At 35.0% G+C, this 20,109-nt stretch overlaps 2 protein-coding genes across 2 annotated transcripts; both read right to left on the bottom strand.

The window, feature by feature from the left end:
• Nucleotides 1-1,926: 1,926 nt before the first annotated feature.
• On the bottom strand, nucleotides 1,927-2,378 carry LOC137727272 (uncharacterized). The gene is made up of 2 exons (XM_068466141.1): nucleotides 2,222-2,378; nucleotides 1,927-2,138 (listed from the first exon to the last, which is right to left on the bottom strand). Exons 1-2 carry the CDS (start codon nucleotides 2,376-2,378, stop codon nucleotides 1,927-1,929), a joined length of 369 nt encoding a protein of 122 aa, XP_068322242.1.
• A 4,177-nt stretch (nucleotides 2,379-6,555) lies between these two features.
• Nucleotides 6,556-9,444, bottom strand: LOC137714579 (purine permease 3-like). Its single transcript, XM_068453767.1, has 2 exons — nucleotides 8,535-9,444; nucleotides 6,556-7,170 (listed from the first exon to the last, which is right to left on the bottom strand). Exons 1-2 carry the CDS (start codon nucleotides 9,252-9,254, stop codon nucleotides 6,772-6,774), a joined length of 1,119 nt encoding a protein of 372 aa, XP_068309868.1. The 5' UTR covers nucleotides 9,255-9,444; the 3' UTR covers nucleotides 6,556-6,771.
• Between the last annotated feature and the right edge of the window lie 10,665 nt (nucleotides 9,445-20,109).

Here is a 20,109-nt window from a genome sequence, read left to right as displayed (position 1 = left end):
TTTCTGACGATGAACTATGAGAGTAACTCAAGAACTATTAGAGTAGCGGAAGAGCGCCGAGGATCAGAACAGTGATGAACCTTTCCAGCAATGGTACCATCATAACAATTGAGACTTTAAGCTTTGAAAGAAATACAGAGAGAGGAAAAATGAAGCTTAGGGATGAAGGAATCACAATAGATTTTCATTACTTGATATTTTTTCTACAAGCTTTACATTGTATTTATATAGCATCCATATCCTTTTACTATTACAATAATAGCCCTTCCTAACTAACTTCAACTAATCACCAAATTCTAACAACCAACACTCACTAACAACTCTAACCAATTGAGTGATGATAAGTGTAACCGATAGACAATAGACATATGTTTATTCGTTAATACATAGTCCACGTGACAAAAAATAAATGAGAAAGACAAGTGGAGAAAAGTAAAAGGAAAACCTCATTTCTTCGTTGTTATGTATATTTGGCACTTCCCTGGGTATTTACGTGCGTGATATGATGATCTTATCATCTTCGACTAGTAGATTCCCAGCTCATCTTTTGGGTAACTATGTAGTTTCAAATGTGTCCTTTACTTTTATTGGGGAGAGTTCTTGGCCTCATTTCAACTCAATAATGGTGCTTTGTCTGTCGAGACTAATCGGCTTTTGGCTTTGCTTGTGGAGGAGACACCTTGGGTCAAGGGATCTGGTCCCCCTTTTCCCCCGCAGCCCTAATAACTGAGTAAAGGTCCAGGAAGATGCATGTTCATGATGCTCATCTTGCCATGCTTCTTGGTGCTACAAAGATACTTCATGTTGCCACGAATTACAATTTCCCTCTTATTCTTCTTCTTGATTTTTCTTTTGCTTTTGGGATTCTTGGATTGTGTGGTTTTAATCTTTAACTTGTTTATTTTTTTATTTTTTTAATTTTTTTTAAAAGGATCAGCTAGCCACGACAGTCTATCATTCTGGAGAGGCCGAAAAGTCTCACAAAGACATATCAAGAATTTTTTATTTTTTTATGCCGCATACGTCAATGTTGACACTTTAACTTTTTTTTTTCTTTTTTTTTTTTTTGTGTGTGTGAGTTATTTAATTGTAATACACTTTTTTGAGTTAATAAATGTTATGTTGATTAGTGATGCTTTCTTGTAATGTGAATAAGGATGGTTATTAAGTGTCACACAAAATAATACTTAAGTGCTTTTATACTCATTTGTTTTTTATTTGGCCTAATTAAAAGATACAACATGCTTCTTACTTTTCCTAGATAAAGAAAAATTAAATAACATGTCCATTATTATTGTGAATAATAAAACATGTGTTAAAATTTTATTGGCCAAATTAAAAGATGAGTACTCGTACTTAAATATTATTCTTTCAAATATATGAGAAGATTGTTTTGGTGTCCTCTAACCATTATGATGACATTTTTTTGATACAAGGACTCAATTTTTGTGTAATGACTCATATATTTCCTTCAAGCACGTGTTTTAAGAATTTAAGACATAATTTTAGTGTAAATTACATTTTAGTCCCTTAAGTTTGAATGAATTTACAATCTCGTACAATATCTTTAAAATATTTCAATCGCATATAGTTACTTATCATTTATTTCAATATTATACATCCGTTATATAATCTATTAATTTAGCTGTTAAGTTGATGACGTGCCGAATACCGGTCCACAGTTTTAGTGACATGGCAAATAAAAATAAAATATTAATAAAAGTTAATTTAAAAAGAAAAAAAGGGCCCTTCCTCTACGTAAACCTGCACCGCCTCCTTCCCTTCTCTAACTCCAGATCCGCAATTTATTTGCAAATAACACGTACTGCTTGATTGTCTTTGGATTTTCCCAGAGCTGCAACCATAGCTTTTCACATTCCAAACGCAACAATCAATTTCAAAATTATACAAAAAAAATTATTGAAATCAGAAGCAACGAACACAAAAATCAACATCCCAAAACCCCACCTCGTCGGACATGAAAGGCGACACCTCGGGTGCATAAACTGCGAGAACGGCGGATATGGTAGCCCAAACCACGCCTTTGAGAACTGTGAGCTCAGAGATGGCCTTCGAAATATCGAGGAGAGACCGAAACGCCTTTTCAGAGGCTGATTTCACCACGGAATCGTCCAAGGCTGAAACAATCCAACAGATGTGGCCTCAAATTCCACAATTTTACATCCACATTGGTACAACATTACTGTATGTAAATCAAGACAGAGAGAAAAGGAGGAGTTATCGCCATTTGCCGCGGGGAGATTCAAGCGCATGAGGCAGGAGAGCTGAAAGCTGGTGATGAAGGGGTTAGGGTTTCGGTGGCCGAGAAGAGAAGAGGAGGGAGCTGGCGGCTGTAAAAGTCGTCGAAGAGAAACCATATCGGGTTTTTTGAGCGATTCGATTGATGCGAGAGGAGTACGAAGACAGGGCTTCTTTAGCACAAATGGAGGATGTATAATTGAATCAGAGAGGAGTGGGAGGGGGAGTGGAGTAGCTGATTTACAGGGTTGGTTAGTACAGAAATGGGAGCGCTGGATGTATGATCGGTTCCAGCAGCTGAGCCGGAGAAGGGAAGGAAGCGGTGGAGGTCCACGGAGAAGAAGGGCATCTTTATTTGAAGTAGGATTCTCTCCGTTTTTTTTTTTTTTTCATCAATTTTTCTCCTATTTGAATAATTACGGTTAAATCACGTTAATATTTTATATTAATTTTTTTTTATAGAAAAAGAATAACAAAATAGAGAATCTAAAAAGAAGGATGAAAGAGAATGGAAAGAGGAGGGATAGAATCCCAATCCTCTTTGGCCTTTTTAAATTAAGTTTTTTTTTAATATTTAATTTTTTTATTTGCCACATCATTAAAAATGTGAATTCTATATTTACCACATCATTAGTTAATGATCAAGTTAACATATTAGTTAACGGAAGTACGATAATGTAATAAAAAATAAATAAATGTTTGAAATTGAAATATTTTTAAGATATTTTATGAAGTTGCAATTGTACTTGAACTTGAGAAAGTAAAATATGATCTACCCACTTTTTAATGACAAGTTTTATGGCATTCGAGGACACAATTTTAACGTCTTGTATAAACTTCAAGGACACGTAAAAAATTCGAGGACCCTCGATGCCCTTCTAAGATACCTTTTTTAATTTTTAAAAGCACTAAAATAATCATTCATGTATAACTTTCCATGACATCGTAAAGGACACATTTTATAGTCTTCTTTTGTGTCCTTAAATTAAATCAAGGACATTAAAACCGTGTCCTCAAAGGGAATTTTAAGTGGTGGCATATTGTAATATACTTTTTCCAAAGTACGAATTTCATTAAATTCAAATAGAAATATTTATATCAAAAGTTAAAGTGTTAAATAACTATTATGGCTCAAATCAATATCTATTATGAAAGCCACATTTTTTAATGGTGGTATGTTGTAATATTAAGTTGGACAAGATTAATGAATATCCAAAGTCTCTGCAATTTGTTATGGATGCATGTTATTCTCATGCAACGACTAATGTTAGCAATTAAGACAATGTGCAGCATCTCTACTTCAACCAAAATAAGGTACAAGACGATCCTATTAGATCACCTCGTCTAGCTATATCTTTGCACACTTCCATACATTGAAAAGCTTCCGTTGCTAGCTTATCAGTGGACAATGCCTGACTGGCTAGTTCCTACTGTAATGGAAAGTCTCCTGTATCCAGTAAATCAATGTTATCTCTATCTGTCGGAAAGGGGCCAACCCGGTCCTCTATTGCCTCTCTTGTCGCATTTGTGCCTTAATTATTTTGAATCTTTTCAAACTACTTCAAACAAATATGTCATTAGTGAAAAATAAATACGTATTTAATTTTATTAATACTGAATTGTTAATATTTATCTATCTATTGCTAAATTTAAGAGATAATTTTCTTCTTTGTTCTAGGGAAATATTATTGGCACTCCAAAAATCTCATTCTACACTCCTCACAAGTGTTTTTTTCTTTCCTAATAAAGAAAGTTTGGAGTGTAGAATGAGATTTTTGGAGTGCTAATAACAATTTCCTTGTTCTAATAGTAATACCATGTAAAATTATGTAAATGTGATGATTTATTTATTACAATAAACCATCTGTATATACACGCAAGCCCTTGAACAGCAGTGGAAGGATCCTTTTAGTCACAAGAAAAGAAAGTAAATCAGGCACAAAGAAATACAAGTCATATGAAACAAAGAACCATGCATTAGAACGCATTGTCCTCGAATTAACTATTAGAACGCATATCTAGCTGTAAAGCACCATCGATGTAATTTGGAAGATGTGTAGTGCTAGCTCTATCTTGTATGTGAGGGTTATTTTCGTTCTGAAAATGGAAAAGATGGGATACATTATACCTATACTAAACCTCAGTTGAAAAATACTGTCCATTGACAGTCTTTTGACAAAACTGCCTTTCAATTGTTGCCCATGTTCGGCTTCTTTTTTGTGTAGCACAATGAATTTACATGTGTGGATTATCGTAAAAAGGGAAGGGGACGGGTGTCACTCTGCTTCTTCTTCTCTGGAGTTTTCTTTTTCTCGAAAAACTAAAACGCCACTCTTGAGTTCTCTCTAGCAGCTCCTCCACTTCTTCCCATCAAACTTGGCCAACTCCGACCACCCCCAACGTCAACGTCGGGTAAGTTATCAATCTCTTTCTCTCCTCGTGGGATGTAGTTTCTTAAGCTTTCAACTTCCAGATTTGAGAATTTCAAATTTGAATTTTTTTTCTTCAGATTATTTTCTGCAGGGGTCGTGTTACTTTTCCTTTGACTTGAAATTTGAGTGTTTCTTAAGGTGCAATGTTATCAAATTAGAATTTTCTAATTTTCTTTATGCGAATTATTTTTTATTTGAGGAATTGCAATGGCATAATTAGATAAGGAAACTAGAAAATATTTTCTAACTAAAATATATAAAAAGGAATTAAATTGAGAGGCACAAATGTTTCCCTTTGTTAGACATATTGAAACTAGTGGCAAAAAACCTTTAAACCCCACTAATAATTTTCACTACCAGAAATTTGATGTTCACCTACGAATTTTCCGGCGACGGACAAAATTTGGTCCGGCAAATCTTACTTACATGACGGACATTGGCAGTGGTAGGACAAAAGAAGTCTCCGACATGGGCTGACTAAATGGTCTTACACGACGAACACAGTTCGCAGGCAAAAAAATATTCGTCTGATAAACATTTGGCGCCAGGCAGGAAATTGTTTAGTCGACAAAGATGTGTCTCGTCGTGATAAGAATATTTACCCGACGGAGGTATTTGTTGGGAATTTTTTCCCGAGGTGGTCAAATTTTCATTTGCCACATGTTGAAACTGTTCCCTTGACCAAAATATTAACCGACGCATGGATGAGTTTACCTGACGGAGTGGTTCGTCAGTTAAACCTTCAGTTGTGGTTTATAAGTTTTGTGTCTCCCTTCATTTTTCTCATATTCCTTTGGTCTTCACGAAATGGCAACTTTTCTTGAGCTCTTCATCTTATGGCACCGAAACCAAATCAACTTACGCAGATGATGTTGTGATGAAGTTGATGCAAATCTGGATTAATGTCCAATCAATTTCACTAGTCAAACACTTGAAAGATGAAACTGATGTGAATCCAAAAAGAGGTCAGTTTAAGGATATGAAACCTGGAAAATTTTGACCACAAACTTAAAACAAAATCACAAAGACAATGCTACCCTAATACACAATGATTTGGGTGTTTAGTGCATGAATATGATTTTGTGGCTAGGGTTTCTGATGAAGAACAAAAGAGGCAGCTCAAAGCTAAAACACACTATTTTCTGGAAATGCAATTCTCCTAGCCAAATTGAAATGAAACCCTAGATTGATTTTTTAAAGAGGGCTTGATGTTTTAGACAAGAAAGGGGATCAAAAAAGCCACGTGTTATGTGCAAAAGCAATCTGGAAAGATCTAGGATTGAAAATCCATTTTCAGGAAAAAGTTGTTAGATGACCCATGTGGGTTGTCTTAAAATGTGTGCCCAACTCATGTGAAAGCAATGAGAAGTTTTGACTAGACACATTCACTAGACAAAATAAACTAGAAATAATGGCATGAAATGCATATGAATGAATAAACCTTTGATGTGAGAAGTTAAGCTATTGAGAGAATATTTTCAGTAGCAAGATCCCAAAAGTAAGCACTTTAACCCTAAAACTATCTAGAGTTTGGTACAATTTACAAGATTTGACAAGTCAAACAACAATTTTGACTTTACAATATATAATTCAATAATAAAAAAATTATTCACAATATATAATTCGATAATAAAAAATTAGGGTTCATGTTCAATGGTGAATGTTGCATGCAATTACAAATATCGAAAATTTAGACCGTGTTTTAGAAGACCTGGGATTGCGATGATGAATCTTGTGAATGGGTTTGTAGTAGAAAAACTTTCAGTTCCTTAGCGCAACGACATGAGCGTGCTAATAACATGTTGTGGCCTATTTTACTAAAAGGGTGCGTCAAAGAGAGAGATGAAGAAAGACTTCAGGAGTTATGTATTATTCCTATGCATTGTGCCTTTATTTATAGTAAATTAATGAGGATTTCTTGCCTTGCAAATACTACAAACATAAAGGGATACAATCTTCTAATATCCTAAATACAATTTATTAATAATTTGCACAATCACACATGTGCTAGAATTTATGTCACAGCAAAAATGATAGTATTGGTGTTGCCGTCCAACTAGGGTTGGTGACTACTGACTAGCTAGGGCTCCAGTAGAGGAACTTGTGATGTTTCTGGTGTGTCTTTCTTTTTCTCCGCAATTTCGGTTTCCATTTCCATTTCCTTTTCTTTTTCCTTTTCCTTTTCCTTTTGCTTGTTTTGTTTTATCTCACCATAGAAGTACGAGACAAATCCCCACGCAGAGAGTGCAAGAGAAACTCCCTTTTCTGGTTGGAATTTTTCATGGTAAAAAATAACTGCTAGGATCTCAGTTATGGGGAGTAAAACAGCAATCACAATTCCAGAAAGCAAAGATGAGGCGCAGAAGATGATTCCTATGGCTCCCAGAAAGAAAGCTTGCCAAACTGTAGCACTCAATACCAGCACCAAATAATATCTGGTTTCCCCAAGATCGAATTTTCTTGCTTCTCTTGGAATAACCTGAAAAAGTTGTAAATAAATTTGACTATTTACCGAAAAATATCCTTTTTATATACGAATCATTTTCCACACTAAATCATCTAGCTAAATCACTAGGAGTATGTTCTGATTTCTAACTTAAATGCATAGTAAGGAGCATACTATTCTACCAACTTATCTAACAAAAAATAATCTACCAAAGGGGAGAACATACAATGGTTAAAATTTTAAATGTACAAAAACGTATTTATCCCTTTATTAATTTATTTTTGAAACACATCATGAAATTAAAATGTACAAAAACGTAAGTAAGATACCATGTCCAACAAAAATCTTTTATAAATAATGATGAAATAATTAAAAATAACAAAGCCGAACTTATTACAAGTTAGTGAGCACGTTCAATGTTCAATAATGCCTTGAAGAGGACTCGAACCTCTACACTCTTTACCACATAGTTCTAGCAACTACAAAAATGGCAAAAAAATAGCAGCAGTACTAGAAGGGATGGTTTTTCTATGATATTACTACTATTTCAATATTGAAATATTTCATTTCGGGATCTCGGAACTTTAATTTAGAAGGGATGAAGAATAAACCTATGGACATACCGTATAGTACTGATACAGTTTGTGAAAATATATGGTATCTTGTGCAACATCAATACATATATATGAACAAAAAAGGTAGAATAAAGTCACTCCCATTAGTTGGTAGTTGGTATAATAACGTTAGATTGATTCAAAGCATGAAATATTCGAGTTTTAGTATATCTAGCTAGCATATTTCTCCACTATTATGGCTCTCTAGTCCTTTTGTGAAGACTGATGACTGAGGATATATTCCTCACAATTGTATAAGTCACTTTATAAATTTGTTGTACTCGTTCCACTTACTAAATTAAGTAAAAAATATACATGTAGGTATACCATTTGATCTTTGGCTATACGAGGATAGATCATTTCCCTTCTCACATTGGCAAATGAGTGTTGCTATTTTAATGATATTTACTAATTATCATGTGTTGCTACCTTTTTATGTCTCTTTCTAGGAAATACTATAAAGATGAGTTTTGCAAAAAAAAAAATCATCCAAATTAAGAATCGTTTTTCGATTAACATTTTCATGATTTTGTTGTTAATTAAAGTGAAGAACGTAGTTTGTTTATTATTGAATAATAGGTTATATGACTAAATTGGTTCAGATTTACCTAATTTTTTTTATAAAAATAATATTTAAAATGTGACTTACAAAAGTTCAGATCATCACGTGAAATTAACATTATTACAAGCATGAAAACTCATTAACAATTAATTGAAGTAGAATCTTAGATAACTATAATTGATTGGATGATGATAACTAAGGAGAGGCCAAATACAACTAACCTTGAAGTCGTTGTTGATAAGCATTCCCAGAGTGCAGAAAAGAGTAGCAAACAAACACATAACCGATTGAATCTCCAGAACCAAAGCATATGTAACGGTCTGCTTGGCCCTCTTGTATGTCAACTCTATCAACGGCAACACAAATCCATACAAAGAAGCCGCCGCCACCGTCATAAAAAACCCGGCAATATACTCCTTCTTCGATTCCCCCTCTGGCCGATCAGAGCTGATGTTCAACCCCAAAACAGCCGCGCCCATAGTCAACAACACGACGGCGTTTATGGAGAATGAGGTGAACTTCTGCTTTACAAGAATAAAGGCAAAAAGGGCAGTGAAGGCTAGCTGGCCAGCGATGATTAGGGCTGACGTGGAGACAGGAAGTCGGGCCACGCCGTAGGCATAAAGGTAGTCGTCTAGGCCCGTGAGGACGCCGATGACTGCGGAGGCCATAAAGAGTGGGAGTTTCATGAAGAAGAGTTTGGTTGATGGGCCTTCAGTCTTGCGGCGGTGGTAATAACCGATGGCTATGGGGATGAAGATGATTGGCCAGCCGCCGGTTTGGAGCCAGCTCGAAAGCCAGATATGTTTGCCTCCATGGATGAAGTACAGGCGCATTACCAATGGACCTCCGCATGTGCCTATGGATAATAGTGTGCAGCTTATAACGAGGAGGAGCTTTTTCATGACAGCGTTACGTTTTTCAATATGATCGGTTTCCATTTACATCTACGTCAGGCCCTCACACAAATGCCGGAACGCTGAAACGCCGAAATTTCAGGACTGGCCTGGTATTAGTGAATATGTTTTTCTCGGTGACGTTAGTGTTGTAGGCAGTAAAGGGCAGGAAATGATCCGGCTGTGTGGGAGTGAAATAATGGAGAAACGGATAGTGATACAAAGAGTGTGACAAAAGGAAGGGAGTCGAGCAATGTTTATATCAAGGGTAGAGTAGGTGCCCATCAAGTCGATGAGAATAGTGAATAGTCAATGGCATATACGTAATCATCTTGAATTTGTCCTATTGAAAATGAGTAAGGCTATACTTATTAAATTTTTTTATACCACGTTTGTATCACATTTCTAATAAAAGTAGAACCTACCAACACATGTAGGTTCCATTTATATTATAGATGTTGTACAAATATTGTATGGAAAATATAGTAAAAATTAGAAAACTTGGCATTTTTGTCATGTTTTCCGTGTTCGTGTTGTTTTCGTGATATATTCGATATCTTAACGGGTCGTGTCGTGTAACACTCATTAAAGTAAACGGGTAATATGACCCGACCCGAAATTGACCAATTAATATTATCAGGTAATATGACCCGACCTGTTATTTGTTAAAGAAAATATATTTTAAATCAATAAATAATGAAAATGAAAAACATAAAACATAATACTAAATTAGTATATGCATACCATATTGCCACATAATTGTTACTTCAAAACATATAAATAAAAAAAATAAATAAAAAAAAAAACTTTTGTCTTTCAAGTATGACATACCCCAAAATAAGAGCGTAATGAAAAAAACATTAGTACAATACTACAAAATACCAAATTTTCAAGGATATACAAAATGAAGGGAGTTGCGCTTCAAGGTTGAGGATGCAATGATGAGAGTTTATATATGCTTTCACATTTTTCAGACTAGTACATTAATGATTACGAATTTTATTTATTTTGAACTCCCTTTAAATACTATTCATGAGGGTTTGTATACCCATCCTCAAATTTTAAAGGATGCGATCACGAGTGTCTGCCCATTTTTTTTTTGCATTTTTTCGCACTTATAAATTAATTATCTTAACAACAATGAAGAATTCTATAGAAATCAAGAAATGTACAGATGAAGGAAGACTGGAAAGAAAACTGAAGAATTTCTCAATGTATTTCTTTCACTGTTTTTGTGTATAACCATCACAAAACCGACTACAAAAGGAAAGAAAGTATTTATACTCTCCTATTGAGACTTATGACATACACTTCATGCGCACATGTTTTGCACATGTAAGTTGATGACTTGGCATTCTTTTTTACTCATCCAATACCCCCCCCCCCCTCAATCTTAGCTTGGATAACCAAGCTTAAGATTGAAACAGTGATTACCGGAGGAAGGATGGTCGTACTGAGAAGAAGACCCACCAGATGATCCAGACCTAAGAGTGGGAGAAAACTGAGTAGCAGAAGAACTATTAGAAGATCCAGAATAACCACCATCATTGGTAGTAGAAGAACTAGCATTCACAAACATGGCAGACATCCCTTGAACTAAAGAATGCATTCTGGCTTCAATATTCCTCTCTACACCAATTAATTGATCACGAAATTCCTTAAGAGTAATAGGAGACTCTCTTGCAAATATAACAGTTCGAATCATATCATAATCCGAAGGTAAGCCTGTGAGTGCAGCAATAATGAGATCATTGTCTGACACTTTCTCTCCAGTAGCTTGTAGTTGATCTTTAATAGCCTTTAATCTCAGTAGATACTTGTCAATAGTATCCCTCCCTTTTTGCATAGTATGTAGTTCGACTTTTAAATGATTAACACTAGCTTTAGAAACATACATATATCGATCATGTAAAGCAGTCCATGCCTCATAAGAGGTCTTGCAACCTACCACATGTTCGATTGCATCATCACTGAGTGTGGCAATCAACAAGCTTAACAGTGCCATATCAATCTTAACCCAATCTTTATACGCAACATTGATCTCAATGGTAACACCTAATTCAGGGGTGAGCACAAACTTGGGAGGACAAACAGAATCACCAGTGAAATGATCAAGAAGATCATATCCACGCAAAACAGAACTAAACTGAAAGCTCCACTTATGAAAATTATCATCATTCAATTTAATAGTGAGCATACCCAATAAACTTTCAATTTTCACTTGATTCACCATCGTTATCACTAAACACCTTACACGGATATCACCAGATATACACAGAACAACAATGTCGGTGAAAGAATCCGGAAAAACCCAGAAGAAAGTTAAGTCAGTGGAAAGAACCCAAATGAAAATTTCAAGATCTGATATCAAACCAAGTACCAAATCACAACCAATCACTATACTATTGCACAATAACCAAGAATTACAATCAAATCTCAACAATGGCAGCAGCTTTTATGCAATTCAATCAAAGCAAGAAAAAACCCCAAAATCAATCGCAACAAATCTGGCATCGGCCTTTCATCAAATCAACTTGTAAATCTTCAATACACCAAAATCTATGGCATCGGCCTTCAATTATACTGATATTCGAAAAACAATTCCAGAATCAATCAAAATTCTTTCAAGATTTGTGAAAAGTACAGAAACGATATCACTTTATTATCAATCGTAGCAGCGTATAACAGAAACTGAATCCATTGCGCAAGCAAGATTGGCTCTTGATACCATCTTAACAACAATGAAGAATTCTATAGAAATCAAGAAATGTACAGATGAAGGAAGACTGGAAAGAAAACTGAAGAATTTCTCAATGTATTTCTTTCACTGTTTTTGTGTATAACCATCACAAAACCGACTACAAAAGGAAAGAAAGTATTTATACTCTCCTATTGAGACTTATGACATACACTTCATGCGCACATGTTTTGCACATGTAAGTTGATGACTTGGCATTCTTTTTTACTCATCCAATAAATTATTATAATTTTTTAATGTGTTTGGTATTTTTAAATTACTTGATATATTTAATTTTAATGTGTTTTATAATTTTTTACTCTCAATCTTTGCCTATCTTATACTATAAAAATAAATAAATAAAACTTAATTTTTTTTAATTTATATAGAATAATAATACAATAATACATATTTGATATACAATATATGCATATACACTATGACTATTGCATTTTATAGTAAGTTTTTTTAGTAGTTTAAAAAATTAAAATCATTAAATAACATTTTTCTTAACGTGTCGAAATGGGTTACCAGCGTGTCACCCTCGTGTAAACCTGTTAAGGACATGTTATTAACGGATTCTTATTCAGTGGCAGAGCTAGAAATTCAAACTTTATTTTTTTATTTTTTATTTTTGAAAGATAGAGTTTTATTGATTAAAAACGAACAATTACATTTGCATTCTCTGCTAAAATATTAAAAAGAAATTTTGGACCCAACTCATCCCAGCCAAATCTCCTGCTATGCTTAACGACGTACGCAGCCACTGAATGGGCTGCACGATTGCATTGCTGAGGGGTAAAGCAGAACCTTACCAACGGGAATAAGCTCGCCATCCTCCAAATATCTTGGAGATAAATTTCAAGAGTCACATCAACCATGACCTTCTTGTTAAGCATATGTTCATGGCTTTTGAATTCACCTCTAACTAAAACGAATTTAGTTCCTCATGTTCGCAAAGCAAAGATAATTAAATTTAAACATTGAAAACAAAAAATAGAATACACCTAGAAACGCTCCAACAATCCAACATCTTGAATGGCAAGCACGGCTCCAGGTATGGTAGATGGTGTGGTGTGAAATTGTGGTAAAGGGTGGTGATGAATGAGTGCTACAACATCATGTATTTATAAGGAGAGGGAAGGCACGAAATTAGGTTGAAAAGGAGAGGAATTAGGACTCCAATTCACCAAAGAACAAGGTCACTTTCAATCAAATTCCAGGGAGGACAAGGAATGGTCCTTGTGGCAGATTTTAAAACTTCTAGAAGGGTTACATGTGGCATAAACTTAGGGCATGAAAATAGGGTTCTAGAACCTGATATTTAGGTGATTTAATGTGAAAAGGAGTCCTCTTTGCAGCTAGAATTAAGGTAGGAAAAGATTAAGATAGGATAAGATAAGATAAGGTTGGAATAGGTTTAGATAAGATAAGGTTGTTTGGATAACGTTCCTTCTTTGTAGCTGATTCCTTATCTTCAATGCTTTTAAATTTGTTTCTCCAGATATTAAGCACATTCTTAGCCTCTCTTGATCTTCAAATCCATCCATTCACCTTACTCCATGCATGTGTTATCTATACCAAGCCCAAAACTGCTCTAAAATGCTCCAAATTGTACTTTCTTGCCAACTTTGTTATTTAAACCTACAAACACACGAAAATAGCTTGAAACACTATAATAAATGGAAACTAACTATGTAAATGCAAGAAAACAAGCTAACTAAGTCGTATAAATATGCTCCTATCAGTTAACAGGCTCTTCGCTAAACGGTACAAGCAGTGGAAGAGCGACCTGCACCAATATTTTCAAACATTTGATGATCCGCAGGTCACTCTTGAGGAGGGTTGCCCGAAGGAGTTTGAGGGTTGGGAGGATAATTGGGCATCGTTTTGCGGTCATTTTCAGGAGCCTGGCTATGTGGTATTTTTTTATATTAAGTTTAAAATTATTATACGTTTTTTACTAATGTTTATTGATTCTTTTTATATTTCATTTCAATTGAACTAATACATTTATTTTTTTGTATAACAGAAGAAGGCGAAAGCTAACAAGAGCAACAGGGACAAGAAGACTCTTCTCCATCATTCCGGTTCAAGGGCCTTCTCATATAGGATGGAGGCGCGGTGGCAGGTAATAATAAAAGTTTTTTATATTCAATTTTTAATATGTCATTAATATGAATTTTTTTTTTCGTACTAACATTTTTCTTCTCTTGTTCTATTCAAGGGGGGTTCAAAATTCCTGGAGATCGATGTCTTTAGCGAAGTTTATGTTCAACCTGGGGATGAGTTGGCCAAGTCCCTTCATGTAAGTATTCTTTAATTTTAAATATTATCATGCGCATTCAAGTTTCATGGTTGTTATATGAAAGTTTTAATTAGTATTTTATGTTATATTACACAAGCGACGATGATGGAGAAGAGGCAATTGGTTCTCTAGGAGTCCGCCTCCCAACTTCCTCCCGATACTTCGTTGGAGTCTGTGGATCCCCCAAAGGATGCGGGGTTTCAGATCCTTAGAAAGATCTTGGATCAAACTCTCCGACGGAGGCCAGGGACATATTGTAGGGGGATGGGGAATGCCCGGCGGTGGGAAACTAGAACCCCTTCATCATCGCAGTCAAACAGTCAAATGACAGCTTTAATAGCAGAGGTGGCCGACCTTAGGACTGAACTCACCTCGTATAGGAGCCAGATGTCACAGCTTGTACAGGCCCTCAGTCAGTCCGACATTCGTCTCTTAGATTTACATCCCCCATCGACCTCTAAGCCCCTCCAACCCGAGCATGGCCACACCTCTACCCTTCGACCTCTGCCCCTGTCAACAACCTCGAGACCTTCCAACCGCCTTTGCAAGATGACCATGTAGATTATGCCGCATTATTTTCTTAGTTTTTTACTTCCTTACTTTTTAAACATTTTTCTCGAACATAGTACATATATTTATATTACTTTTAAATATATTATTTTTCTCTTCATTACATTTCTTAATTGCAATTTAATTTTATTACCAAATTTATTTTTATTACAAAATTAAAAAAAAAACGTAAAATTAAATTTAAAAAAAAAAAAAAATTTATTTTTGTGCGACAAAATCCTTCGTTCCGCAAAACTCAAGCGACAAACAGGGTTTCGTTACGCAATAATCAATTGTCATCGCGCAAAGTTTAGAGAGATGAACAATGGTTGTCCCACGTATGCATCTTGGTATTTTGTGCGATGAAAACATTCGTTCCTAAACATTTTGTGCGACGAAGGGTAAACCGTCGCGTTGTGTTTTTGCAACCAATGATGATTTTCATCGCACAAAGTCTTTCTTCACGATCTTTGTGAGATGAAGTTTCTGTCGTGCTGAAGTTTGTGCGACGAAAATGCACTTTGAGCGACCAACTTTTGTTCGTCATGCAAATAGTAAAATGTAGTAGTGGATCCTAGAGAGGATCCTCTTCCATTTTTTATTATGTCTAGAACATAGGACGGTACACAATATATTATTATACAAATTGAGGAAAGTTTTTTTATTCAAGGGTCATTCTACTTGTATAATGATATACATCATACGTATCCGTGTTCCACGCACACTGAAAAATCTCTCATCATCGTGAAGGTAGTTAGGGCTTGGTACTGGGTTTCCACCTTTATGATCCAAAACTTCGAAAGTTAATATTGGTTAGCCCAACATTGGGTGGGCTCTCATAACTTGATGTTAAAAATGTTTTCTTACATGAAGTTGTCCACGATTCAGTGAAGACGTGTACATGGCTCAACCTCACAGTAATCTTGACACTTCCCATCCCACTCGCTTCAAGTTTCATAAGGCCATTTGTGGTCTCATGCAGGTCCCTCAAGCATGGGTTCAAAGCTTCAGTTCCTTTGTTTTACATCATGTTTCATTTAAAGTCAAGCTGTTCCTTTGTTTTACACCAAGATGAGTCCCACTCGTTCCGATATTTCTTTTACAATTACTCTAGTTCATATCCAAATTTGTGCAACTAATCTCATTGTAGTCAAACGTATTTTATGATATATCAAACGCTATATTTACTTGGGTTTTGTTTTTCATTCTTCCTCGAGTCCAGTCACCATTCTCCAGCTTTCTATCTCTGATGCTCGTAACTAGGTCAACTATATAAATACTTCGTCAATTCAATTCTAGATTATTTATTTTTTATGGTCCAAATCTAATATCATGGAGCTTTACCAAGCAACCTATGGTTTCTCACTCCGTACTAACTGAGAATACAGTGGTTTGATCAATACATGTAGTTAATGTTAAAAACCGGGAGGTCAACCAAGGACTAGTACGGTCAACTCTTGACGGGTTCAAGGGTAAAGCTATTATGAAAACGACAAGATTAAAGTGGTTCACCTTTAAGAATTGGCTACGTCTACCTGCCGCTAGTTGGAAAAACACAATTGCAATGGAAGCATTTCTGACAACCTAACAAGGGCATTTTCTCCTTGAAAAAAAGTTTTCCAGCAGCAAAATTCATTTCCGACTACATTTGACCCTCGCTTAATGACAATTCGTTTTATAGTATATAGTGGTGTATTCTATCTTCGAGCTATCGTGTATTGTCTACAAATTACGTCCAGATGGTCCAGACAGTTATCTTCACCGGGCATGCATTGCCATTCCAAAATTTTGCAATCTAATTCCAATTTCAATACAAAGTTGATCAAAGCTCACGTTGCAGTAGTGCGGGTCGATGTCATCTTTCATATACCATATTTAATATAGCCAAACCTTATTGGCTGTGCATTCAATGAGATAAGGAAACAAGAAAAGAAAAAAAGGAAAAAAAATAATATAAGAAAATACATGAAAAGAAAAGGACTAGTCACTAGGCGTGACACAATCAGTCGATGCATTATTGACCATTTACATAAATCAGGCGTAACACAAATAGGTGGCCAGTCATATCTAAAAATACCACTTCACATCTCTACAGTTGGGATGCGTATAGTGCATATACAAAACGTTGAAAGGTTGCCATGCATCGCTTCAAGTCAGTATCTGCTTTGAGTTTGTTTGTGAAGGAACATTTGATAAAATTAAGTTCGTGGAGCAACATACATACATGCATTTAATAATTAAATAGCAAAAGCATGTTTGTATGCACTAAAAAATAAAACTCAACTTGTGAAATTCAAAGCCTAGTAGTTGTGAACCAAAGACTCAACTCAAATTCAACAAAGAAAGTGGAGATTTGTTATACGTTTATAGATCCTCGATCCATAAGCAAAAGATAATCACCCAAGTGAGAGTTTTCAATTTTCTCTTTGATTTGGACTCCATAGCCTTCATCTTCGTCATTTTAGGTCCTTGAATTCTTGGATATGGATGCTTGAATGGATTCTCCAAAGCCACCAAACTAGGAAGTCTCCAAGAATGATTTTGGAAGAAGATGACTAACATGGGAGGAAGAAGATGCTAGTGTTCCTCCTCCTGTGTGGCCGGCAACCAAAAGAAAGAGAGGGAGCTTTGTGTTTTCTCCTTCCTTAAAGAAACCCTAATGACCTCAAAGCTATTAATCCTGTTGTATAGTCACTTCCATTAAGCAAGTTAGTGGGCCTTTGTGTCTTTTTGTGATTCTAGTTGTCACACAACTTAACTTAATGGGCTTGATGATTCGAAGCCCATTGGATCTTGAGGCCTAATAATAACTCAAGGTCTAAAACGATGAAACAATTAAACAATTAAACCACTTAATTGTCCTTACTTAACTCCGTTTATTCTTCAATCATTACCTTACACGGGATGAGATGCATTATGTTCTAGTTAGCGAGGCAATCAGCGATTGGAAATCTTATTAAGCAATTATGAATTCAAACCATCTTTCAATTCTCCATTTAATGATTATTAATCTTTAGGGTTTCCACCAACCACGAGATACACTCTGTAGTATGTCATGGCTACAAAAGCTAAGCAGAAGAAGTGAAGAACCTTGTTTGGTTGATAATTTATTCATGTCTAATCCAATGTGATTCTCTTGTCTATATGATTACCTTCAATGCGAATTGGAACGTACTTTCTAAATTTTATTCATACTCTAACCAAAGATTCTAAATCATATCATAGAGTATTTCCCTCAACGGGTTGAATGTTAAAGGTCCATTGTTGTACACTCAAATGCCTCCATGATTAGGTAGCTTAACCTCAACGATATCGTGGACACCCTCTCTCATCAGAGTGCCTTTAACATAGTAAAAAATTAAAGACCTAACCACAAGACAACTGTGATGCCTCATGTCAAAAGACTACTTTGCATTATCCCAACTATTGAGTTCTCATATGACATAAGTATGAGAACTCCTGTTTGATCATGTTCAGTGGATTCACTCTCTATTGAGCACCTACATACTTATATTGGTGTGTTTCACACCAATAACTCGAGAACATTCACTCTCTAGAGAAAAGACATAGTATGCATTTATCTCTCCAAATTGTCAATTACCAGTCGGCAAATCCTATGATCAGAAACGTTTACAATATGTGTATGGAAGATAGATTTCATGAATCTAACTTCTTTAGATTACACTCTCTTAATTACATATTTCTTGGGGTTATTGTTTAGACGTATAACATTTAATGAGATGATTTTAAATAATAACCTTTGTCCTTAAATTAATCATATGATAATTTTTTTTTTTAACATTATTGCTAGCCCATTGTATTTTAATGCACCGGACCGCAATTATCAACAAATTGTACGTGGATTTTACCAACTATCACCTCTAGGAAATGGACCGCGTACTATAGGTCCCTTTTTTTCAAAGAGGAGGGACAAGAACATTCTTAAGTGCAATAATTATAATTCCTTTTATTGGTAATAAGGTGGAGTCATTATATCATTCAATTATAAAGTTCTAGCTTGTAATATAAAATGGGGGAACGATATATATATATTTACACAAGTAATTTTAGGTAGATTAACTTTTTAGGTAGAAATAAACACGTTAATGAACATTTAAGTATTAATCCAACCATCAACAACCATGTCATATGATTAAATTTGATTAAAATTTTTGATCTTTCTAGCATTAACCTATTCACACATCTCCTTTGCACTTCTCCATGTTCTTATTCCATTGATTTTTTTTTTTATTTTTTTATTTTATTTTTAAAACCTTATAATCTCAACATGGTCCACCATCAACATCACCCGTGATGTCTCCACTTAACCATCTATCCGTAAATGTTGGGTTTTCTCTCAAAAAATCTTGGTTTATTATGGATGGAAACCCCCTTATATATTGATTGTGTATTATTTTATCATATGACCGATGCTAGATCCTATTCTCCAAGTTTTAATATTTGGGTTGATATCATCTCAATTGCTCAAAGTTCTAATAAATAAAGGCTGCAAACCAATCTTTATTTCCCAAGAAGTTAGAAACGTCCACATGTCCATTATCCCAAATTAATTAATCAAATACGAAGTCTCTTTCCAACTTTGATAGTTACACACAATGACACAAATGAAAACCAATTTTCAATAAAAGAAAGCTATTTTTACTAGACTTGACAATTTTTTACATGTCTCATTAACACGACATTTAAACAACACGAAGATAATAGATTTCGGGTCGACACGATAACTATTTAGGTCATTATCGGGTCACACCATAAGAATAGTGGCGGAGCCACATAGAGGCCAATAGAGGCCTGGACCTATCCTGAAATTCCATTTTATACGTATTATACAATAATGATCATGTGGGTCGTTGGTTATTGGGGTTTGCAGTTACCACTGGTCTTGGGGTCGAGACTTGCTGCCGTGTATCGAGTACCAAAATCTTAAAAACCTTATAATTTGCCTTCTTTTTTAACCATATAAGAACCAACCCCCATTTTGTTGTTGTCATAATTTGCCTTCTGTGTTACCATACAAAAACCAAGCCAACATTTTTTTTAATATTAGCCTTAGGTTTTACCATGTAAAAACCATACCTTTTTCTTTGTCAATTAATATAAAAGAAGACCTATAAAGTCTAGAACAAGATATAATTTTAAGACTTAACTGAAAATTTTTTGTTCGAATCTAACATATTAATCTTTTATTTATCAAAGCTCATAAACAAGTTTTGTTCTTATAATATACCTTTAATTTTTCTCCCATTCAATAAGATTTCAATTATTTTATTTAGCTTCTTTTGTAT

Source organism: Pyrus communis, chromosome 1 (assembly GCF_963583255.1).
Source record: "Pyrus communis chromosome 1, drPyrComm1.1, whole genome shotgun sequence".
Classification (NCBI taxonomy): Eukaryota; Viridiplantae; Streptophyta; class Magnoliopsida; order Rosales; family Rosaceae; genus Pyrus; species Pyrus communis.
The sequence above is the reverse complement of the archived record's forward strand: the minus strand, read 5'-3'. Positions and strand labels throughout refer to the sequence as shown.